At 40.5% G+C, this 20046-nt stretch overlaps 1 protein-coding gene across 1 annotated transcript in view; it reads right to left on the bottom strand.

Annotated features, from left to right (window-relative positions):
* The window catches only part of RBPJ (recombination signal binding protein for immunoglobulin kappa J region), a 118875-nt gene that overhangs the window by 24114 nt on the left and 74715 nt on the right, over positions 1-20046 (bottom strand). The window contains exons 2-3 of the mRNA XM_063459904.1: positions 14024-14062; positions 9632-9727 (exon numbers count right to left, since the gene is read on the bottom strand). Of these exons, the coding sequence (XP_063315974.1) occupies positions 9632-9727; positions 14024-14062 (135 nt within the window). The remainder of the gene's footprint in view (positions 1-9631; positions 9728-14023; positions 14063-20046) is intronic.

The following is a 20046-nucleotide window of genomic DNA, read 5'->3' as shown; positions in this document are numbered from 1 at the left end:
AGTGGTTTTTACAGTCTCATTGCTCTATTCTTTGCTATTAAGGAGATAAGTAACTTGGTATATGCAGCCAGTCACACCTCCACTACATTTGACCTACTGTCTCCCTACTTGTTTCCTGTAAAAAGAGATCTAATGTTTAAAACTTCCTTAATTACACAGTGTGTTTAATTTATAATGTATTATCTCCTGTTCTATTAATTGCCTCCTGTGTGTGATTATAGTTCAATTAACAGAGCAGGAGATAAGAACTTCCAAAGTAACCACACTGTGATCTGAGAATTGATTGACAATGAAAGCAATTTTTATCATTGAAGCTGTGTGAGCATTATTACACTTTAGTTGTTTTTGTGTCTAGAGTATCCTTTTAAACTTTCATAGTGAGGGCTGTTGATTCTATAATAATTCAGGTATTCTGATCATTATTTTGTTTAATACAAGACATTTTTGCTCATACATATGTGATTGTCAAGTTCCTCAGAGGGCGAGACAAAATAGCTTTTATGACGGCGATTAAAGGAAAAACTGTCTAGACTCTTTGAGGGTCTAAACTCACCGTATTCCCAGATTTATGTTGGTCCACTGTTCTCTGGCATCAGTCTCTTCGCCCAGTATTAAGACAGTTACAGCATCAAAGTGTTGGCTGATCAAAGGCCCCCCTGATGGTTCATAATGGGACTAGGGATCACTTAGAACATGCCTCATATATGGCATTTCTGGTTTGGTCCAGGATGCTGCAAGGCCGGAGGGCTCTCCATCTGTCCGTAGGTGGGATGTCTCCTCCTTCAAATCCTTTGATCCACACCGCAACCAGCTCAGCCTTCGGCATCCCGATTTCGGACCCAACCTAATAATAGTCCGTTAAGATGTTGGATATTCATTATCTTTTCTGGTACGAAGTCCTTGAGTCTCTATAAGGGTGTTCAGCTTCAGTCGACACGGATCTAACTTGTTCTTTTTGCAAAGTGTTTTATATAAAAGATGTATTTTTTTTGTTTAGGGTCAACAGTTTAAACAATACTTTAATAGGGGCTAGCACCGTACATACTTATTTTAGATTTGGTCACCACATTTTATTTTGCATATCGTGTCGAACTATCTTTATTTTCTACTTGAAGAATTTGGCAACCGACTAGGCTGCGAAATACGTATTTAGTCAGAAATGTACTTGATATGCGGTCCAATTTTAGATTAGTCGCACATGTGCACCGATTACGATTTCTTCTATAATTTTAAAATGAGGCGGTATTTTATCCAGTGATATATTGTATTGAAAATGCCATTTATATGCCTCAATAAAAAAGTACAACTAAAAAAAAGGTGCAAATAATCATCAATTTAATAGACGTGTACAAATGTGGCCAAAGGGTCAAACATTTGAAGTGGAAAACAAGGACAAATTCCCATTAACCACTTCCTTGAAAGCATAGCTTCTCCCAACAGTAAAAGATAAAACATATCACATTAGTTTTCAAAATACCGTATATACTCGAGTATAAGCAGAGTTTTTCAGCCCATTTTTTGGGCTGAAAAACCCCAACTCGGCTTATACTCGAGTCAGAGTCTGTATTATGGAAATTTGCATTGCCATTTACAGACTGGGGGAGAGGGGGGCTGGCAGAGCTGTACTTACCTTTCCTGCAGCTCCTGTCAGCTCTCTCCTCCTCCGCGCCGTCCGTTCAGCACCTCGGTCAGCTCCCAGTGTAAGTCTCGCGAGAGCCGCTGACAGGAGCTGCAGGAAAGGTAAGTACAGCTCTGCCAGCCCCCCTCTCCCCCCCACTGAACTGCCACTGGACCACCAGGGAAGGAGAGCCCCCCTCCCTGCCATATATCAAGCAGGGAGGGGGGACGAAAAAAAAAATATATAAATAAAATAAGAAATAAAATAATAAAAAAAAAATTAATAATAAAAAAAAAAAGGGGGTATAAGGACCACTATGGGAGGGGGTATAAGGACCACTATGGGAGGGAGGGGGTGGGTTAAGGATCACTATGGGAGGGAGGGGGTATAAGGACCGCTATGGGAGGGGGGGGGGTATAAGGACCACTATGGGAGGGGGGGGGGGGTAAGGACCACTATGGGAGGGAGGGGGGTGGGATAAGGACCACTATGGGAGGGAGGGGGGGTATAAGGACCACTATGGGAGGGAGGGGGGTATAAGGACCACTATGGGAGGGAGGGGGGGGTATAAGGACCACTATGGGAGGGAGGGGGGGATAAGGACCACTATGGGAGGGAGGGGGGTATAAGGACCACTATGGGAGGGAGGGGGGGTATAAGGACCACTATGGGAGGGAGGGGGGGTATAAGGACCACTATGGGAGGGAGGGTATAAGGACCACTATGGGAGGGGGTGGGATAAGGACCACTATGGGAGGGGGGGTATAAGGACCACTATGGGAGGGGGTGGGATAAGGACCACTATGGGAGGGAGGGGGGGTATAAGGACCATTATGGGAGGGAGGGGGGTATATGGACCACTATGGGAGGGATGGGGGGGATAAGGAACACTATGGGAGGGAGAAGGGGGATAAGGACCACTATGAGAGGGAGGGGGTGGGATAAGGACCACTATGGGAGGGGAGGGGGAAGTAAGGACCACTAGGGGAGGGGAGGGTAAGGACCACTAGGGGAGGGGAGGGTAAGGACCACTAGGGGAGGGGAGGGTAAGGACCACTGGGGGGGGGGGGGAGTGAAGGAACACGGGGGTGGGGGGGGGAGTGAAGGAACACGGGGGTGGGGAGGTAAGGACCACTGAGGGAGGAGGAGGGGAAGTCAGGACATATGGGGGGGGGGGGGAGGGGGCAGCAAAAATTGTTTTGCCTACGGCGGCAAATATCCTTGCACCGGCCCTGCACTCACACACTGCATTCATGCACACACACACTGCATTCATGCACACACACACTGCATTCATGCACACACACACTGCACTCATACACACACACACTGCACTCATGCACACACACACTGCACTCATGCACACACACACTGCACTCATGCACACACACACTGCACTCATACACACACACACTGCACTCATACACACACACACTGCACTCATACACACACACACTGCACTCATACACACACACACTGCACTCATACACACACGCTGCACTCATACACACACGCTGCACTCATACACACTGCATTCATTATACACACACTGTAAATAAATATTCAATTAATATATTTTTTTTAGGATCTAATTTTATTTAGAAATTTACCAGTAGCTGCTGCATTTCCCACCCTAGTCTTATACTCGAGTCAATAAGTTTTCCCAGTTTTTTGGGATAAAATTAGGGGCCTCGGCTTATATTCGGGTCGGCTTATACTCGAGTATATACGGTAATTATATTTTCAACAGACAAAAGCTTGGGTCTCCAAATAGTTTTTGCTCATTTGTGCCATTACAGAGTAAACCTATACCCATTGCACATCAGACGGATCCCTGCCCAAAAGGGAAGTCCTGAACCGAAATGCCAGCAAGTTCTCTCTGCACGAGAGATTACCATTTAAACTTGGGGAGAGCCAATTTATGCATTGCAACAAAAGCAAAAAATACAAAACAAATTATCATTGCACATGACGGTTAATATATAAAAACTGATCTTTTGCTTGAAGAAGAAAAAAATCAAAACAAAACATAATGGAATGAATAGGTTACTCTCCATGATTCAAGTGGCGAATAACTTTTAAGGCCTGACTAGGAATTATCATATATAGATAGGTTTTTTTTATATAACAAAAAAATAAAACAAAACAAATAGTCTTGCACTCCATTTACTGGTGTCTCTGCCCGGTGCTTATCGGCATAGTATAACCAAATTACGTAGAGATGGCACTCTCGGGTCTCCAAAAGTGTAAAAATAAAATGTAACTTTTATTTTCAAAATTTAAAAGATCAACGTTTCAGTTTGTCACCCAAACTACAAACTGAAACGTTGATCTTTTAAATGTTGAAAATAAAAGTTACATTTTATTTTTATACCTTTGGAGACCGTGGAGTGCTATCTCTAGGTAATTTAGATTATATATATATATATATATATATATATCATATCATAAGTCCTACCCAGGCCTTAAAGGGACTCTCCAGTGTCAGGAAAATTATCAGTTTTCCTGGCACTGCAGGTCCCCTCCCACCTCCGGTTGCTGAAGGGGTGAAGACCCCTTCAGTCATTTCACTTACCAGAGGCAGCGACATGTCCCACGTCGCTGCTTCTTCCTCCGCCGCCACACCTCCCCCCCTTCATTATGTCAGCCGGCAGGGGAGACTGATCCCGCCCGCCGGGGAGACCTAATGCGCATGCGCATTAGACCTCTCCATAGGAAAGCATTGAAAAATTGGGGATTTTAGCGACACTGGAGGTCCTCACACAGCGTGAGGACTTCCAGCGACGCTATAGCACAGATAATCTGTGCTATGATCCCGGAAGTGCCCCCTAGTGGCTGTCTAGTAGAAAGCCACTAAAGGAGGAGTTAACCCTGCAAGGTAATTATTGCAGTTTATGAAAACTGCAATAATTACAGTTGCAGGGTTAAGGGTAGTGGGAGTTGGCACCCAGACCACTCCAATGGGCAGAAGTTGACTGGGTGCCTGGAGTGTCCCTTTAAGAGTTACTTGCCACTTGAAGCATGGAGAGTCTATAGTGTCCATCAGTGATCAATACAAATATTCAGGTTCACCTTAGACAAGTTATATTCAACTTCACCTATAGTGACTATATTTGGCTTGCTATTCGAGCGCTCATTGGGATTTGTGAACACTGAAAACCATGTAACAACCAGTACTGCATGCAATCACTTCTTACTTCAAATGGCCTTTACATTCCACGGCACAAAAAACAAAAAACAACTCAAATTAACCACACATAAATTACCTACACATACAGAAACATTCTACAGGATTTTTAGAAAATCTTCCAATGCGGTCATGTCAAGGCTACTTGTGCAAATGTATGCGTTGATGTGAAACCTCAAACAGTTTAATATGACAGATCTACCACGGTAGGAAGTGGTATTTAAACTCATCAACCTTGCAAAATCTAAAACTGGTCACCTCAAGAATTAGTTTATCAGATAACATAAGACCTGAGCTACCAACCAGGGATTCATTTCTCACCACAAAATATACAACGCTTAGTTGATTACCGACTTTTTTTTTATTTATTTTTTATTCAATGTATAATATAAACCCGTTGCCTAATAAAAGTGTCATACAGAGGTGAGAATGGACTGGCTGAATGCGCGCGCATGCGAATTCAGCAGATGACGGGGAAAGAAAGAGGAGAGTCCCCACCGCTGACGGAGCCCGGGGCTGGAGAAAGGTAAGATTTAACCCCTTCCAACCCCTAGAGCCCGGCGGGAGGGGGGATCTAGAGACCCTATAGTGCCAGGAAAATGAGTATGTTTTCCTGGCACTATAGTGGTCCTTTAAAGGACCACTATGTATTCCTGACCGTATATTAAAAACACCATCTTGCCTCCCTAAATATAGTAAAATCTTAATTTCATTTACGGCTGCTGCTGCTGGCTTTACCCCTGATCTGCCTTCTTGGCTGACATCATCAGAAATGTTGTTCAAAGCCAATCACAATGCACATTGTGCAGCACTGCTCAAGGAAGCAACTCTAGTAGCCATCTGAGGAGTGGCCAGTGGAGTTATAACTAGACTGTAATGCAAACACTGCATTTCTCTGAAAAGACAGTGTCTACTGCAAAAAGGCTTAAGGGATTGATTATACTCACAAGAACAAATACAATAAGCTGTAGTTGTTCTGGTGACTATAGTGTCCCTTTAAACAAAGCATTGAGAAGCAATGAAAGGCGAGGGACATTGCCATAGTGTGAGGAGTACAGAGTGGATGCATTATTTTCTATGTTTTAGTTTTTTTTAGCCAGCCGGTTTGCAAAACAGTTAAAGAAACACTCCACGGTTTATAAAAACAAAACAAAAAAAACAATTTAGTAAAAATAACCCTCAAAAAACATGTATTTTTTTTCTACGGTTTTGTTTGGGATTATATGAGCAGGTATAGATATGGTGATTAACTTGTGCATGCTGCTTGTGTTTCGGCTGCTTTGTAGGGTTATATTTGTGTATGTGGGCGGTGTTATAAAGTGTATGTGTATTAGCAGTTTGTGGTATTTGTGGTAACACCTATACGTCTACCTACTTACTTTATAATATGCAATTAATCTAGCTCGACATGTTCTAGGTTTCATAAAACTATGCTGATTTTTTCTAATTACACTATTGTTCCCAATGGAATCCAGAATGTGTTTCCTCAATAACGCTTCAAATACTTTTCCAGCCACAGAGCTTAAACTCACAGATCGACAATTACCAGGCAGAGATTTTGAACACTTTTTGAAATCAGGAACCACATCTCCAATTATCCCGTACGTATTGAGGGCTGGTCCTCACCACACACTGTAATAGGTACTAAGAGATATCTGAAGAACTTCTACTGGGACCTGTTTCAGGCCTGCTCTGGAGGAGATCAACAGATCTCCGCAGCTTGTCTGGGTCTGGCAGCCTCGGGTTGCTACCCCTGGTATAGATTAAAGCTAATACAAGAAGACTTTTCCACGATAAAATTATGTCTAGTAGAGAGTAATGAAATGCGTACTCCATCTAGAGTATTGATAGCATTTTTTGAGGACAGGAAGTGGCTTTGAGAAATGTGGTGGTGGCTGCACAGAGATTTATCTTTCTTTCCACAGGATCTACCAAATTGTTCACAGATGTCACGGGAGTGTGTATTCACCTCACTTGGCTGTATTACAAAATAAAAATAGATCACCGATCGCAATTGTAGTTCTTTTCTTTCCCATGGGTTTTTGAACAGGTAATGCACTTATTTAATTACCGTTATTTAATTACCAGTAATTTGCTTTCTCTTGACTTCCTGCATAGTAAGTCTGTTTGATGGCAGGTTACACTTTGAAGGAATTTATTGATTCCAGATATGAAGAGTTTCTTAGTGAGGAGGAAACCCTCTCCTTCTTTTGCATTTGCTTAGATATCCCTCATCCATCACTTACATTTATTTAAAGGGACACTATAGTCACCACAACAACTACAGCTTAATGTAGTTGTTCTGGTGAGTATAATCATTACCTGCAGGCATTTTCATGCCAACACTGCCTTTTCAAAGAAAAGGCAGTGTTTACATTGCCCCTAGGGACACCTCCAAGTGGCCATTGGAAGTGTTTCCTGGGGCAGTGCTGCACAGTAGGCAGCACTGCCGTTCAGCGTCTCCACGCTCTGCATGGGGACGCTGAATTTTCCTCAGAGATGCATTGATTCAATGCATCATTATGAAGAAGTGCTGACTGGCCAAAAAAGAAGTTTGGCCCCACCCTCTTACCGATTTTAGCCTACGGGAAAGCATTGGATTGGCTAAAAAAAAAGGCAATTCGGATGTCGTCAAGGAGGTAGATCTGGGGTGGGGCCAGCGCCGGCAGACCCGTGCGGTGCTGGAAATAAGGTGAGTTGTAATGACATTTAAGGGGATTGGGGGGGACAAGCCACCTAAATGGCGGGTTTAACACTAAAGGGTCAGGAATACATGTTTGTGTTCCTGACCCTATAGTGTTCCTTTAACCCCTTAAGGACACATGACATGTGTGACATGTCATGATTCCCTTTTATTCCAGAAGTTTGGTCCTTAAGGGGTTAAATCAGCAAACACTTTTAAACAAATATACAAACCAAAATAAAGCAAGAAACAATTTGAAAGGCATGTAATAAAAGTTTATAAACTTACTATAAACTCTGTCCGATTACATTGTTAGGCATGCCTATCAATTAAGGGGGTTTTGTCAGCCTCACAGACCCTTTACCCACCCAGCTCGGTTTCAGACTTGTCTACGAATGACAGAAACTGGGCATCATTGTTCAGCATCGAGAGAGAGAAACAATTTTATCTTTAACCATGGAAAATAATCTTCCAATAATTATAACAGAAGCTCAAATATAGTAATTTAGATAAATGGAGAGGCTATGTATACAACTTGCTGCATTCTAGACTCTGCCTTTAAGAATGTCAATTTAAATAGCAGCCTGTTCTTTATGTTTTTATGAATTGTTGATTATGGAACAGATTAGCCCAGTATAGTGAATCTTAATAGTTCTAGTGTAGGGGCAACAGGCTGTCCTGTTATCTAAAAAAGTGTCTTTCCTTTCTTCCACAATTAATTGTTCTTTATATAGTATCATCTTGTGCAACAATCCACAGAGTTGCGGGACTGCAAAGTACTGGTCTCCCCCCCCCCCCCCCCCTTCATCTACAGAGCCACCGCTCTGAGGGGTAAGGGCACACTTCCGTTTCCATAGTGACCACATAACAACAGACTACCAACTTCCCTGTGTGATCAAGTCAGCGGAAGGTCATAGGCTTAAATAGAACGGTAATATGAAATGGCTTAAAAATATGGGGAAGCAGAGAAGAACAAAAAAAAAATAATGTAAAAAGATTGTCCTTCAAGGTACAGCCCAGAACACACAGAAATAACCTGTGTAAAGGAAATGCCAAAACATTTCAATTTAAAGCATTTTTGCTCATGCATTTCTATACTATTTAATGCACAAGGTAATTTTCTAAAGCAGCAAACGTAAACAGAAAGGAGATCAGTTACAGTTGGTAATGGAGTTAAAAAGTTTTCGCAATTAACACATTACCGGCAATAATTAAAGGAAAACTCCGGACACAAAAAGTCTAGATTCTGTCATATTGGGGACAGTTTGTAAAGTGCCGATTCCAATAGAAATCAGCATTTTCATAAAACATTGGCAAAATGCGTTCAGCCACACGGGCTAGCACATGCCTTCTCAATGAGCTCTACTACCTTTGATTGTTGTGTTGAAAATTGACCTGCCATTTCCAGCTTTTGGTAACAGATTTAAAAAACAAAAAACAAAACCAGGCAGTGAAAACACATGGGGTATAGCTACTAAATTGTTAAAAATATGAAAAGAATTTAAATGGAGTGTTCCTTTAATTGCTTTAGAAACATATACACAACAAAATGCACACTACACTCTACAAATACATATGGAATACTGTGATTGTGGCTATGCAGCCTACGTACCATAAAAACGTATGCTCATTACGTGGGTAATATACAAGGAAGCCCAGGCACCCACTTATTACTGTCGCAGTTTACAAAAAGTCTACCCCTTTGACTTGGTAGTTGTTTTACCTCCTGCCTGTCTGATACAGGGGAATATAATGCATGTGTAATTATCATCCAGCCACAGCTCTTAAAATGTCTTGTGGCCCTTCATGTAAAAGAGCTGGGCAACACAGCTAAATGGGAAGAAGCATGACAATACAACAAATGATGCACTTTGCTTCAGAGCATATGTTCTACCAAAGTATTATGAATTACCAGCTATGTTCAACTGCTCATCAGTAGGATCAGGTAATGGGGCAACGTAAGGTGCATCAAGGACAGCAATTCAAATGATTGTGTTTTAGTTGAAATCAGTCAAATTTGCTTTTAGTCCAAGGTAGAAGTGAAAATAACAAATGCTGAGCTTGGAAATTTAAAGCATTTATTTACTAAATTTTTGAATTCAACACACAGAAAAAAACAAAAAACTTAAAAAACAATGCATACCTTTTTTCATTCCCATAGGATTTCTGTGCAACTTTAGCATGAAGGATAAGTACAGTCTGATCGCCCCTCTCTTTTAAGTAATTCCGCATTGCTTCCCTAAAACAGAATACACACAAAACAAATTTAATTTCAAGCCAGAAAAGTGCATAATTTAACATAGTCACAGCTGGTATAATTTTCTATAAAAGTAGAATTGATTGGGCTGGTTATCTATAAAACGAATAGTGGTCTGGCACTACTAGTGGTGCAAAACCTGAAAGAAAAAAGGCAGATGTAATGTGACACTTTTTATACATAATCACCACTGTATTGAAAGCTACGGTATAAAAAATACTTACCAATTAATGCTCAATTGTTAAAGTTTAATACCCCCAACCAAAACACATATCACTTGCCAAAGTGCAAACTGGTGCCTTAACTGGAAAAGGGTTAGATTGCAATTGACCAATGGCAAATATTTGGAAATTGTACAGAAGAAGATGACAATAATCAGAAATGTTGACATCAGACAAAGGGAAAGCCAGCATTGTTGGAATACATCTACAACAGGATCCTCTATGGATCCAGGAGTGTTCAGATTTCAAATGAAAGCCACCTTCTTACTATGTATTATGGATAAGAACAAAGAGAACAGGTCAACTATGGTTAACCATCTCTTTGAACTGGTGTCAGGCCTACGAAGTAAACAGACACCCGTGCATTTAATTTTAACAGTTTAAATGAATATATTCACCATTTAGCTGGATATGTAAGCTACATACAAAAAGGATCTTCATCCAGGAGGTCGTTATTGACACGGCACGGCTTTATTCAATTGTTGTTAACTGACTCCTTTTCCAAAATTATGCAACACATGTATCTGTACCTGCGCTTATTTATTTAGCCATCATTTAATTGAATAATGAAATGCATGAAATACACCCCTTCAGGAAAGGGAATAACTGCCACCAAACATTCAATGGGTACACATCTAGCCTGCCTCCTATTTCCTGTTTCCACTACAATGCACTAACTTTGATAACGAAAATGTTTGACAGCGTTTTTGCAATATCTCACTATCATTTCTGTTTCAAGTACCATTTAATGTGAAAGATACATTGTTCGTATTAATTTTACATGTACACTTACGAAAATAATTGATTGTTCTTGCAGTCAGACACACTATTTCCATACGACGGCTCACAGATGTAATGTGAAAATAATCTCACATTGACTCACTGAATATATGTTATGCTTATCCTGATGAAAGTTTGCTTTTTTTTTATGCTTTGAGCAAATACAAGTTATGTTTTACTTTTTGAGATGGCCATCTGATTTTGGTTATTGTGTTATCGCTGACAAGCACCGAGCAAGGAATTATTTGATACAAAGAGTGCAGGTCTGTTGGGCGGGGGCGGGGGGACGGACACGGGGACACACACAAGCAAAAATATGTAATATATACAGTATATCATTAAATAAAATGCCATGATGTTTTTTGCATCAGTTATAAAGTGTTTATTCTGTAAGTTTAGTTGGAAATGTATGCCCAAACTGTGCTTCCTGTTGGGTTTTTATACTCCAGCTCAATCCACTTGTTGTTAACACCCTTTGCCCTTTATTATACTATAAAGTGCTGTGGAATAAGTTGGGGCTATTTAAATGCTAACCGTTATAATGAAAAAATTAAAAATAAAACACATTGTAATGCTTAGTTACACAGACCATAAACCCAGTTGTCAGTTTCTCTTCCCACTCAGAAAGATTTTCTTTTACTGCAACTAATGCCACAGTGGTTTTAACAACCGCTTTAAAAACTCCCCATTACTCTCTAGGACAGGCTTCCCCAAACTCTGGCCCTCTAGTTGTTGCTGAACTACAACTCCCATGATTCTCAGCCTATTTCATTTAAAGAATCAGGGAGTTGTAGTTCAGCAACATCTGGAGGGCCGGAGTTTCGGGGAGCCTGCTCTAGGGCATGGAGCGCAAAATTCCTAGAAGTGCATTCCTTATTATGAAACTGGAGGTTCACCTTTAGTAATCAGCATTGGGTCTCAGTTTTTTATTTTCCCCAAACATTTCATCAATTTTCGTCATTTCCAAGAAACCCCAAAGCAGTATGTAAGCAATGAAATGTATCTTATGAGCACTATATCACCCATCCAAAACATGCATCATACAGTGTGCTAATATTCTATGTGATTCAATAAACTTTAATTATTCTTTAAGAGACAGATTTTCACACCTACATTGTTTAAAGCTGCACCTGAATTAGTTCCAAAATGCAGTTGGTAAACGCAAGAGAAGATATGATGGTTTCATACTGCTTTTTGATATCTAATGACAGGATTCAAATAATAATAATAAGAAGAAGAAAAACTGATATAATTACACCTGCTCATGATTACCAAGTCTGTGCCATAAACCAGCTGAAGGAGACAAAAGAGTCAGCTTCAGCTAATTTCTGAAAATTCAGAGATATTTATAAGTTTTCATAAATCAGCAAAATCTTTTAAAAGAGGCATTTCCCTCAAATCCTCCTCCTCCTCCTCCTCCCCCCCCCCCCAAAAAAAAAACAAAAAAACTGAAAATCATTATTAATATGGTGCAGGTTATATAGTGATGGCAAAGTACAATTATTTTTATATCTTGCATTAACACTTTTTTTTTTCAATTTATATTTTTATTGAATTTTTGCACAGAAGCATTCATTCTCGTCAGAGTATGGCATTGGAAAATAAACATTACTTTTCTATTGTGGGTAAACAAGCATTTTGTGGGTGCTACGCCCTGTTTAGAACATGTGTAAACCAGTGGGGTGAGTATGTGCTTGGCTCCCCCTACCTCCCCAAACTTAGGGACTCAGATCTCGCTGTGTGACACTGTTCTGGCCCAGGATGGCAGCATTGTCTCGGGGGGACTGGAGTGTAGGAGGGAATGGGCCTATGCAACTGGTTCATGTGTGCTCTGCCCTATAGACTGGGCACTTGTTCAGAGTATGCGGACACTAAGGCTGGTCGTCTGAAGCTAGGTCAATGACAAGCCCTCTATGGAGCCTTCTTGTACCATCATGCTGGAGTTTTGGCTGTTTTCCGTGCGCTCCGTTGGGGCTCCCTGATCCAGACGGCGAAGTGTCTCTGGGTCATCTGCAGATGTGATCGTGCCTGTTTGGTCTCCAAGGTGCACTATCAGGTCAGCGGTATCGAACCTTCTGGTCTCATCTTCTTGGCCACAGGGGCCAGTTTTCTCTTTTCTACGAGTGTAGCAAATGGGGATGTCACTGAAGAATGATATGGAGGCTCCCTCAAATTTCGCGCACCCCAGCACTCTGGAGCTGGCCATGATGGCCGATCGTACAGCTATGTCTCTTGTGGTGATAAGAGTGTCACTGGGGGGCTGCCGCCGCTTTTCTGACTCTAAATGCCGATTGTATCATGGAGGAGTCCACGCCACCCTTTAAGCCTATGGAGGCAATCAACTTGTGGGTATAAGGGAGTAACGTCGCTCCCCCCACTTCTTGGTGGTCCCAACAAAGGCGGATATTGCGGCGCCTTTGTTGGGACTTCAGGGAGGCCACTGTGCGGTGCAATCTCTGGACCTGCAGTGTGAGTCCGTCCATGCGGGACTCTGTGGAGTGCAGCTGTGCTACCCGGGCTGTGTCTTTCTCCTCTACTTCTTTTAGCTGCTGAGAAACTGCAATAATTACCTTCTAGGGTTAATTCCTCCTCTAGTGGCTGTCTACCAGACAGCCACTAGAGTAACTTCCGGAAATTAAACGTACCTTAGGACTGTTATTGGACGCTGGACGTCCTCACCCTATTAATGAGTACCTCCAGCGTCAGATTTTTCTATGCTTTGCTTTTCTATGGGGAAATCCTAATGTGAGCGAGTTTATTGTGCATTAGGTCTCCCCCGCTGATGTCAGAAGAGGGACATTGGCGCTGGATTCAGGTAAGTGACTAAAGGGCTTTGTTTCCCTTGGCACTATAGAATCCCTTTAACTAATACACTGTTTTGGCTACCACAACATGGATTATACCTAGATACTCATCTTAGAGACAAAGAGTTGGTTAATCCATCACTTACAGAATCTATATAAAAATTAGGGTGTTCGGTTCCCAGCAGGGTCAACAAAGCATTTAATTTTTTTTAATTCAATACAATTACTCCTATTTATTCTGGTTATAATAGCATTAATATCAGTGAGAGGGACCAATGCTTATAAGCAAAAATACCACTCTGTATGATAAAAGACTTTTTAAAATATAATTGTAAATCACACACACTTTATTTTCTCTTCTCAGGTGCACTCTAAAGCAAAATACATTTGCCAATTCTACCTAGACAATACCACCCTTACCAAGGTGTGACAATATTACTAACCAAGGATGAAACCGTTCAAACGATGCTTACCTTGTGAGATATTTGGGTTGTGGCCGCTCCCCAAACTTCCTGTAAACAAACACAAATGAGATATATGAAAATTTAGAAACAAGAATACCAAGAAAAGCTACTTGTCCAGAGGAAATAGATGCACTTTTGTTTTTTATTTACTTTTGAAGAAGTAATAGAGCATCAGACAATGAACACAGAACTAAAAATGAGAAGGAAAAAAAAAAATTTAACTTGTGAAAAAAATTAATAAAGGTATGAATGTCAGCTTCAGGCAGGTATACATTCAGACAAAGCAATTGAATAACCAACTACACAAGCAAACAAGCAAATATAACATATAGTGATGGCAATTCCAGGTGGGGGGAAAAAAAGATGAAATGATGGAATATGTTCTTTTATAAAAATTAGTTTATGAAATGTTTATATATTTAAGCCTATGATGTTTTTATAAAATATATACCATGAAGACTTTTATGAAGGACTTTATGTAAAGACTCAATTGCAATTCCTAAACGCCGAATACAGGCCAACGCTGGAATTCAATTCAAAATACAATTGTATTGCAATTGCAATTGTATTTACCTTGTATTTATTTACTTAATCACTAAATACACTGTACATTTATTTCAAGCATAACACTTCTAGATTTTATGTTCCAAATGTAACAAAATTAACCTCACTCCACTCTTTAAAAAAAAAAAAATAATAATTTAAAATTTTTATTTATTTCAAATTTGTCCACAATGGCTGAAAAATGTCTGGAAATGTTACATCTCTAATATTATATGAGGAAGACAAGTTTTTAACCTGACATTGAATTCCAGCTGAATTTAAATGGATAACGTAAATAAGCCCTCACAATTAAGGTGGTTTGATGCATCTCAAATGATACCAGTCATCACGTACAAATATTAAATTTGTTAGAATACTGCGAACACGTAAGTAATACTACACCAATCATCTTCAAAAGCAGAGAAACTGGTAAAACAATGATTGGCATCAGCTGCCAGTATTACTGTAATCTACACTGAAGTCTAAACACTAACAACCAGAGTAGGACTTTATATATATCTCGAAGACTGCAAAAAAATGTGCACTGGCAAAAATGCAGAAACAAATTTTGGGTTATCTTTGTATCATCCTGACATGGGACATAAACAATATGATGTACTGGTGATCCGTGCCATGACGACATGTCGGAGGGCATCTCCCTATCTTTTCAGTCCAATTCCATGCTCGACTCGGATACAGATCAGCAGCACTAGACTAAATTAAAAAGTAAATGTGCCAAGAAGTACACGTGTGTGCCTGTTTATCTGTAAGTATGTATAGATGTTGTAAGTATGTATAGATGTCGGTAAGTGTGAATTATTGGGTAGTTTGTACTATCTGAGTGCAGTTAACATTTTTGAGATGGAATAAGAGAGAGATCAATAATCAATAATTGTGTTGCTTAGAGAAAAAAAATTGTGAAAAGAAGAATCAGAATGAAGCAACAAAACCCATATTAAAGGTTTAAAAAAACAAATAATAAAAAATAACAACCATAATCTATCATTCCCTAGCAAACTACACTTTACACACACTGGATTCCTCCAAACGCTAAAAAAAAAAAAAATTTAAACTCACCTGAAATCAAGCACCAGACAAAAATCCCTGCGCTGCTCAGCATGCCCTTGTCTGAAATTGTGGTCGCTATCGTGAGGTCCAATTAAAGGCTTCTCACAGAGAAGATTTTTACTGGACCATTTAACCATTTCAGAGTGCATGCACACGCTATGAGCTGGTGATGAGTGGAAGACAGGGAGGGAGGGAACTAGAACCTGAGAATATATGTTGTCAGCATGGTGTGGACTCATAACGACACATGTAATTGACATTTGCCAGTGCGGAGTTCCCGGCTGCCAAAACCACTTGTGCCAGCCGTGCAAATATCTTTGGATGTGCAGTGCTTGAAGCAGAAAAAGTGCACATACAGATTCCTTCCTCCATGACCACTTCAAAAAGCAGAAGTGGTCATGGAGGTTGGATCCACTCTTCAAAAAAAATCAAATAGAAAACAGCCTGCTATAAATTAAATATAACATCTTAGCATCCTCCACCCATTTTTTTTTTTTTTGCTACAGTATCCACTTTATTCTACAGAAATATTAGACACACATTTTAAAAACACAAATTGTGTTGGTTTACTCTTTAATGTTATCTTCTTTTTAACCATATTCTGTGCCAACAAGAATAGTGGAAGTAAGCAAAGGACTTTGTTTATTGATGTGCTACAAGACCGTAATGGCCACAGTAAAAAAAAAAAAAAAAAAAGCAAAAAACTACAAAAGGGCTTACACTTTCCACTCTGCACACTGTGAGCTTTATTAAAAATACAACAAACTCATTACATACTGGAAAATGTTTTTTAGTCATGGTGAAGTGTTAAAAAAAAAAAAAAAAATAAATACTAACACTATCTTAAAATGTCATCTAAACGCCATAACAACTTACCAAAGGGCTTACACTTTCCACTCCCTAATGGTGCAAGCATAGCAAACCCACAACAATTCACTATCTAGTACAGTGGTTCCCAAACTTTTTAGGTTCAAGGCGCCCTTAATATTTTTCCAAGGCGCCCCAAGTCAAAAAGATTTCTAGGTTGTATATATGTACAGCGCAGCAGCATATACTGGGCCCGTTTGGCAGAAATGCTTGCCGTGCAAATCCAGAACCTAATCTTGGAAGGGCACTAGTAGATTATTTAAATAAACAATCCAGGCACAATAACCACTACAGCACGTTGTAGTGGTTATGGTGCCAGTAGTGCTCTCCCAGAGTAAGTTGTCAAACTGTTTAAGAACAGTTTGACAACTTACCTGGGATCTGCCATGATAGGGGCTGTAGAAGGGTATAGGGGCAGTAGAGTGTGTGTGAGGGGTGGAGTGTGTGTGTGTGTGTAAGGGGTGCAGTCTATGTGTATGTGGGGCAGTTTGTGCGTGAGGGGTGCAGGTTGTATGAGGGGTACAGTGTTTGTGGGGGGGTACAGTTTGTGTGTGTGTGTGGGGGTAGGAGGGAAAATTCATAAATATATATATATATATTTTTTTATTTTTTTTTAATTCTTTATGTTTGTAGTGCAGGTCAAGAATAACATACAGGCGTGAGGTACCCCAACGGCAGTCTTCAGGCCAACGTGAAACATTTAAAACAAAGGTGGGGTGTACCATAGTGCATGCACTTTTTTATATTATTTAGTCAAAACTTTCAAACAGTTATAGCGAGGAGTATAGGCCAAGTAATGATAGGCTAGAATATATATAACGGTTTCTGTTGGTCATTAGGTAGGTGAGTGGACCGGGTAGTGTCCGAAGTTTTTAGAGGAGCGTAGGGAAGTCTTTGTTGTTCTCAGGTAAATATTAACTAGTGATAAGTGTGTACGAGGTCGGGTATTGGTGCAATATGTCTATTCCGTCTACCTAATAGTAATGGGTTATCCTCGTGACTGCATTATATTTTGGAGCAGGATTCTCCCAATGTAAGGCACTGCAGTTCTATCAGTTAATGCGGAAGGCTGTCTGGGTCTAGGCATGAATTTGCGGTGTGCAATCACGAAACATGGGGGACATATCTGGTAAGAGGGAGTCTGGACCTACTGGCAGAGTTCATACGTCTGTTAGGCAAATATGCTGTTGGTATAATGGTATTATCTATACTTATGCTGATATGCACGTTTTGGGGGTTTCTTCCCTTTACAGGATGTTCGTGTCTGTGTAACGTGTGGTATGCAATTATGGGGTGTTGAGTCCTTACTTAGCAGGAGGTACCCTGGAAGTTAGAAGCTTGAGGCTCAATGAGGCGTGGCCTGCTCTTTTATCTCCGTTCATTTCAGCTAAAGGGATATATACACGTCCTGAAGGCATACGAGACTGTCAAAATTATAAGACCGGTCAGAGCGGGCTAGCTGTTAAGGTAGAGGACGGAGCTGGGAAGGGCCAGCTGGTCTTGTGAGGTATAGAGAACATGAGATTACAACAATGGAAGATACTGGTTAAAAGACAGCGCCTCATCTATAACATTGCTCGTAGGAGGAGACCACTATAGGTACCGCTGGACATTGTGATCTCGTCTCCCGGGGTGTGCTTAATATACAAAGTACCAAACCAGATTTAAAAAACATAAATAAGTAAAGTAAAAAAAAAAAAATAGATACATAAAGAAAGATTTGCCATAACGTAGGGAGAGGAAGTAATGAGGCTTCTGCCTGTGTGGGTGGCAACACTGTGTATACGGTAGGTTAGATGCCTGGCTCAGCCTATACCCTTAGTTGTCATGAGCAGGGTGTCGCCACGTGAACAGGTGGAGCCGGCGTATGGCCAAGCTAATCGTGTATGTCTAGGTTATTATCTAGATAGCATTTAAGGGAGCCGGTTTGGCAATAATAATAAAGCTGTGATCAACACTGCCACTAAACAAGTAATATAACGCTATTCGTAGGTAGCGGCCTGGGCAACAATGCAATAAATACATGTTAGGGGCATCGGCAACTGTCCTTAACAACGGTGTTCCTGTTCGGGACATTGAAGCCGATTGGCTCATAGCAGTTCAACAGTGTACTATCACAATGTGGGATATTTTATAATGTACCAGTCCAGACGGCGTATGCTCCAAGGCCCGGTGGTCCCGGTGTAACGTGCACGAGGTGAGTGCGACTGGGCCAAGCCTCTGAATGTCCCAAAGTCTCTACGACGTGACAGTTGCATAGGCCTCTGGAGTGGAGCTCTGGGGTACAAACGGAGCGCTCCGATCTGGATCCCAAGTATGGGTGCGTTCAGGGGAGTAGGTGGTGGCATTGCCCGTTGTGGCCGACTCCGTCGGTGTTAGCAGATCTTGGGGTAGGTTTAGTAGTCGGAGAAAGGCCGGGGCGTCCCGTATGTCTTGGATGCTGTGTGTGGTCGACCCTCTTGTGACCGATAGAGTCCTGGGAGGTCGCCACCGATAGCCCAATTTGTGGCTCACAATCCCTGAGGAAGTCGACTAGACGAAACGCGTCGGATTACATCACTTGGGGACTTACTTTGATGCTGTTGATACCACCTGAGTGTGGTTTTTATGCTGTTTTACTTGGATCCTTTTGTAAGTGCATTTGTATATTAAATTAATTCTATATAATTTCTGTCTGCACTATCATTTGGTCTCTTTTATTCCAAGTCTATAGAAGAGTCTGTTTACTTCATATACTGAAGATCCTGCCTGACTGAGGATGATGGGCCTGTTTTACATTATAATCTTGTGAGTTACCACAATCATCTTGCGTGTTATTACATTTTGGTTCTGTAATACACTATATGCGATTTATTTATTTTTACATAGATATCGCTCATTTCATCATTACAAGGTTGTATATATTTTTATATCTGCACCTTAGAATTGCTTATCTTTCATTTTGCATCCCTACTCCTCCTTTGTATTCATACTACTGCTTATTGTTATACTGAAAGCTCTCAGATCTCATGAGTTTAACTGTGGCCTTATGCTATGGAATAAGAAGAAAGGCAGAACGGAGCAAGTATAAATTTATATATTAAGCTGATTTTAAATTTCTGTATAAGGCTTAAAAAAAAAAAAAGCGACAAAGTGAACAGATGTGCACACGACTAAACAGTGAAGAGGTTAATAAAAAAAAAAAACCTTAAAAAAATAAAAAATCAAAAGTTATAAGCAATTTTAACGTATAATGAGATGCTGGAAAGAACATTTCTGATGACACTTAAATATCCAAAGGAAATGGTCTGTTGATGCCTTACCAAAAGGGGAACTTTGAATAGGAACCAGAGGTTCTATACTCAAACATGAATGAACGTGAAGTGTATGAATTCAGAGGTGATGTATATACGAAATAGGAAATAAAAACAAAATATAAAATCTAATAAAACTCTGTACCCACATTAGCTCACGGAATTTGAGAGAGCTCTAGAATTTGTTTGCAACAACCCTAACCTAGATGTTCTACATTTGTTACAAGACAAACTCAAAACAATGTTAGACTTTATAGATTT

This window comes from Pelobates fuscus, chromosome 6, assembly GCF_036172605.1.
Source record: "Pelobates fuscus isolate aPelFus1 chromosome 6, aPelFus1.pri, whole genome shotgun sequence".
Lineage (NCBI taxonomy): Eukaryota > Metazoa > Chordata > Amphibia > Anura > Pelobatidae > Pelobates > Pelobates fuscus.
Note: the sequence above shows the minus strand (reverse complement) of the source record. Positions and strands in the feature narration are given on the sequence as shown.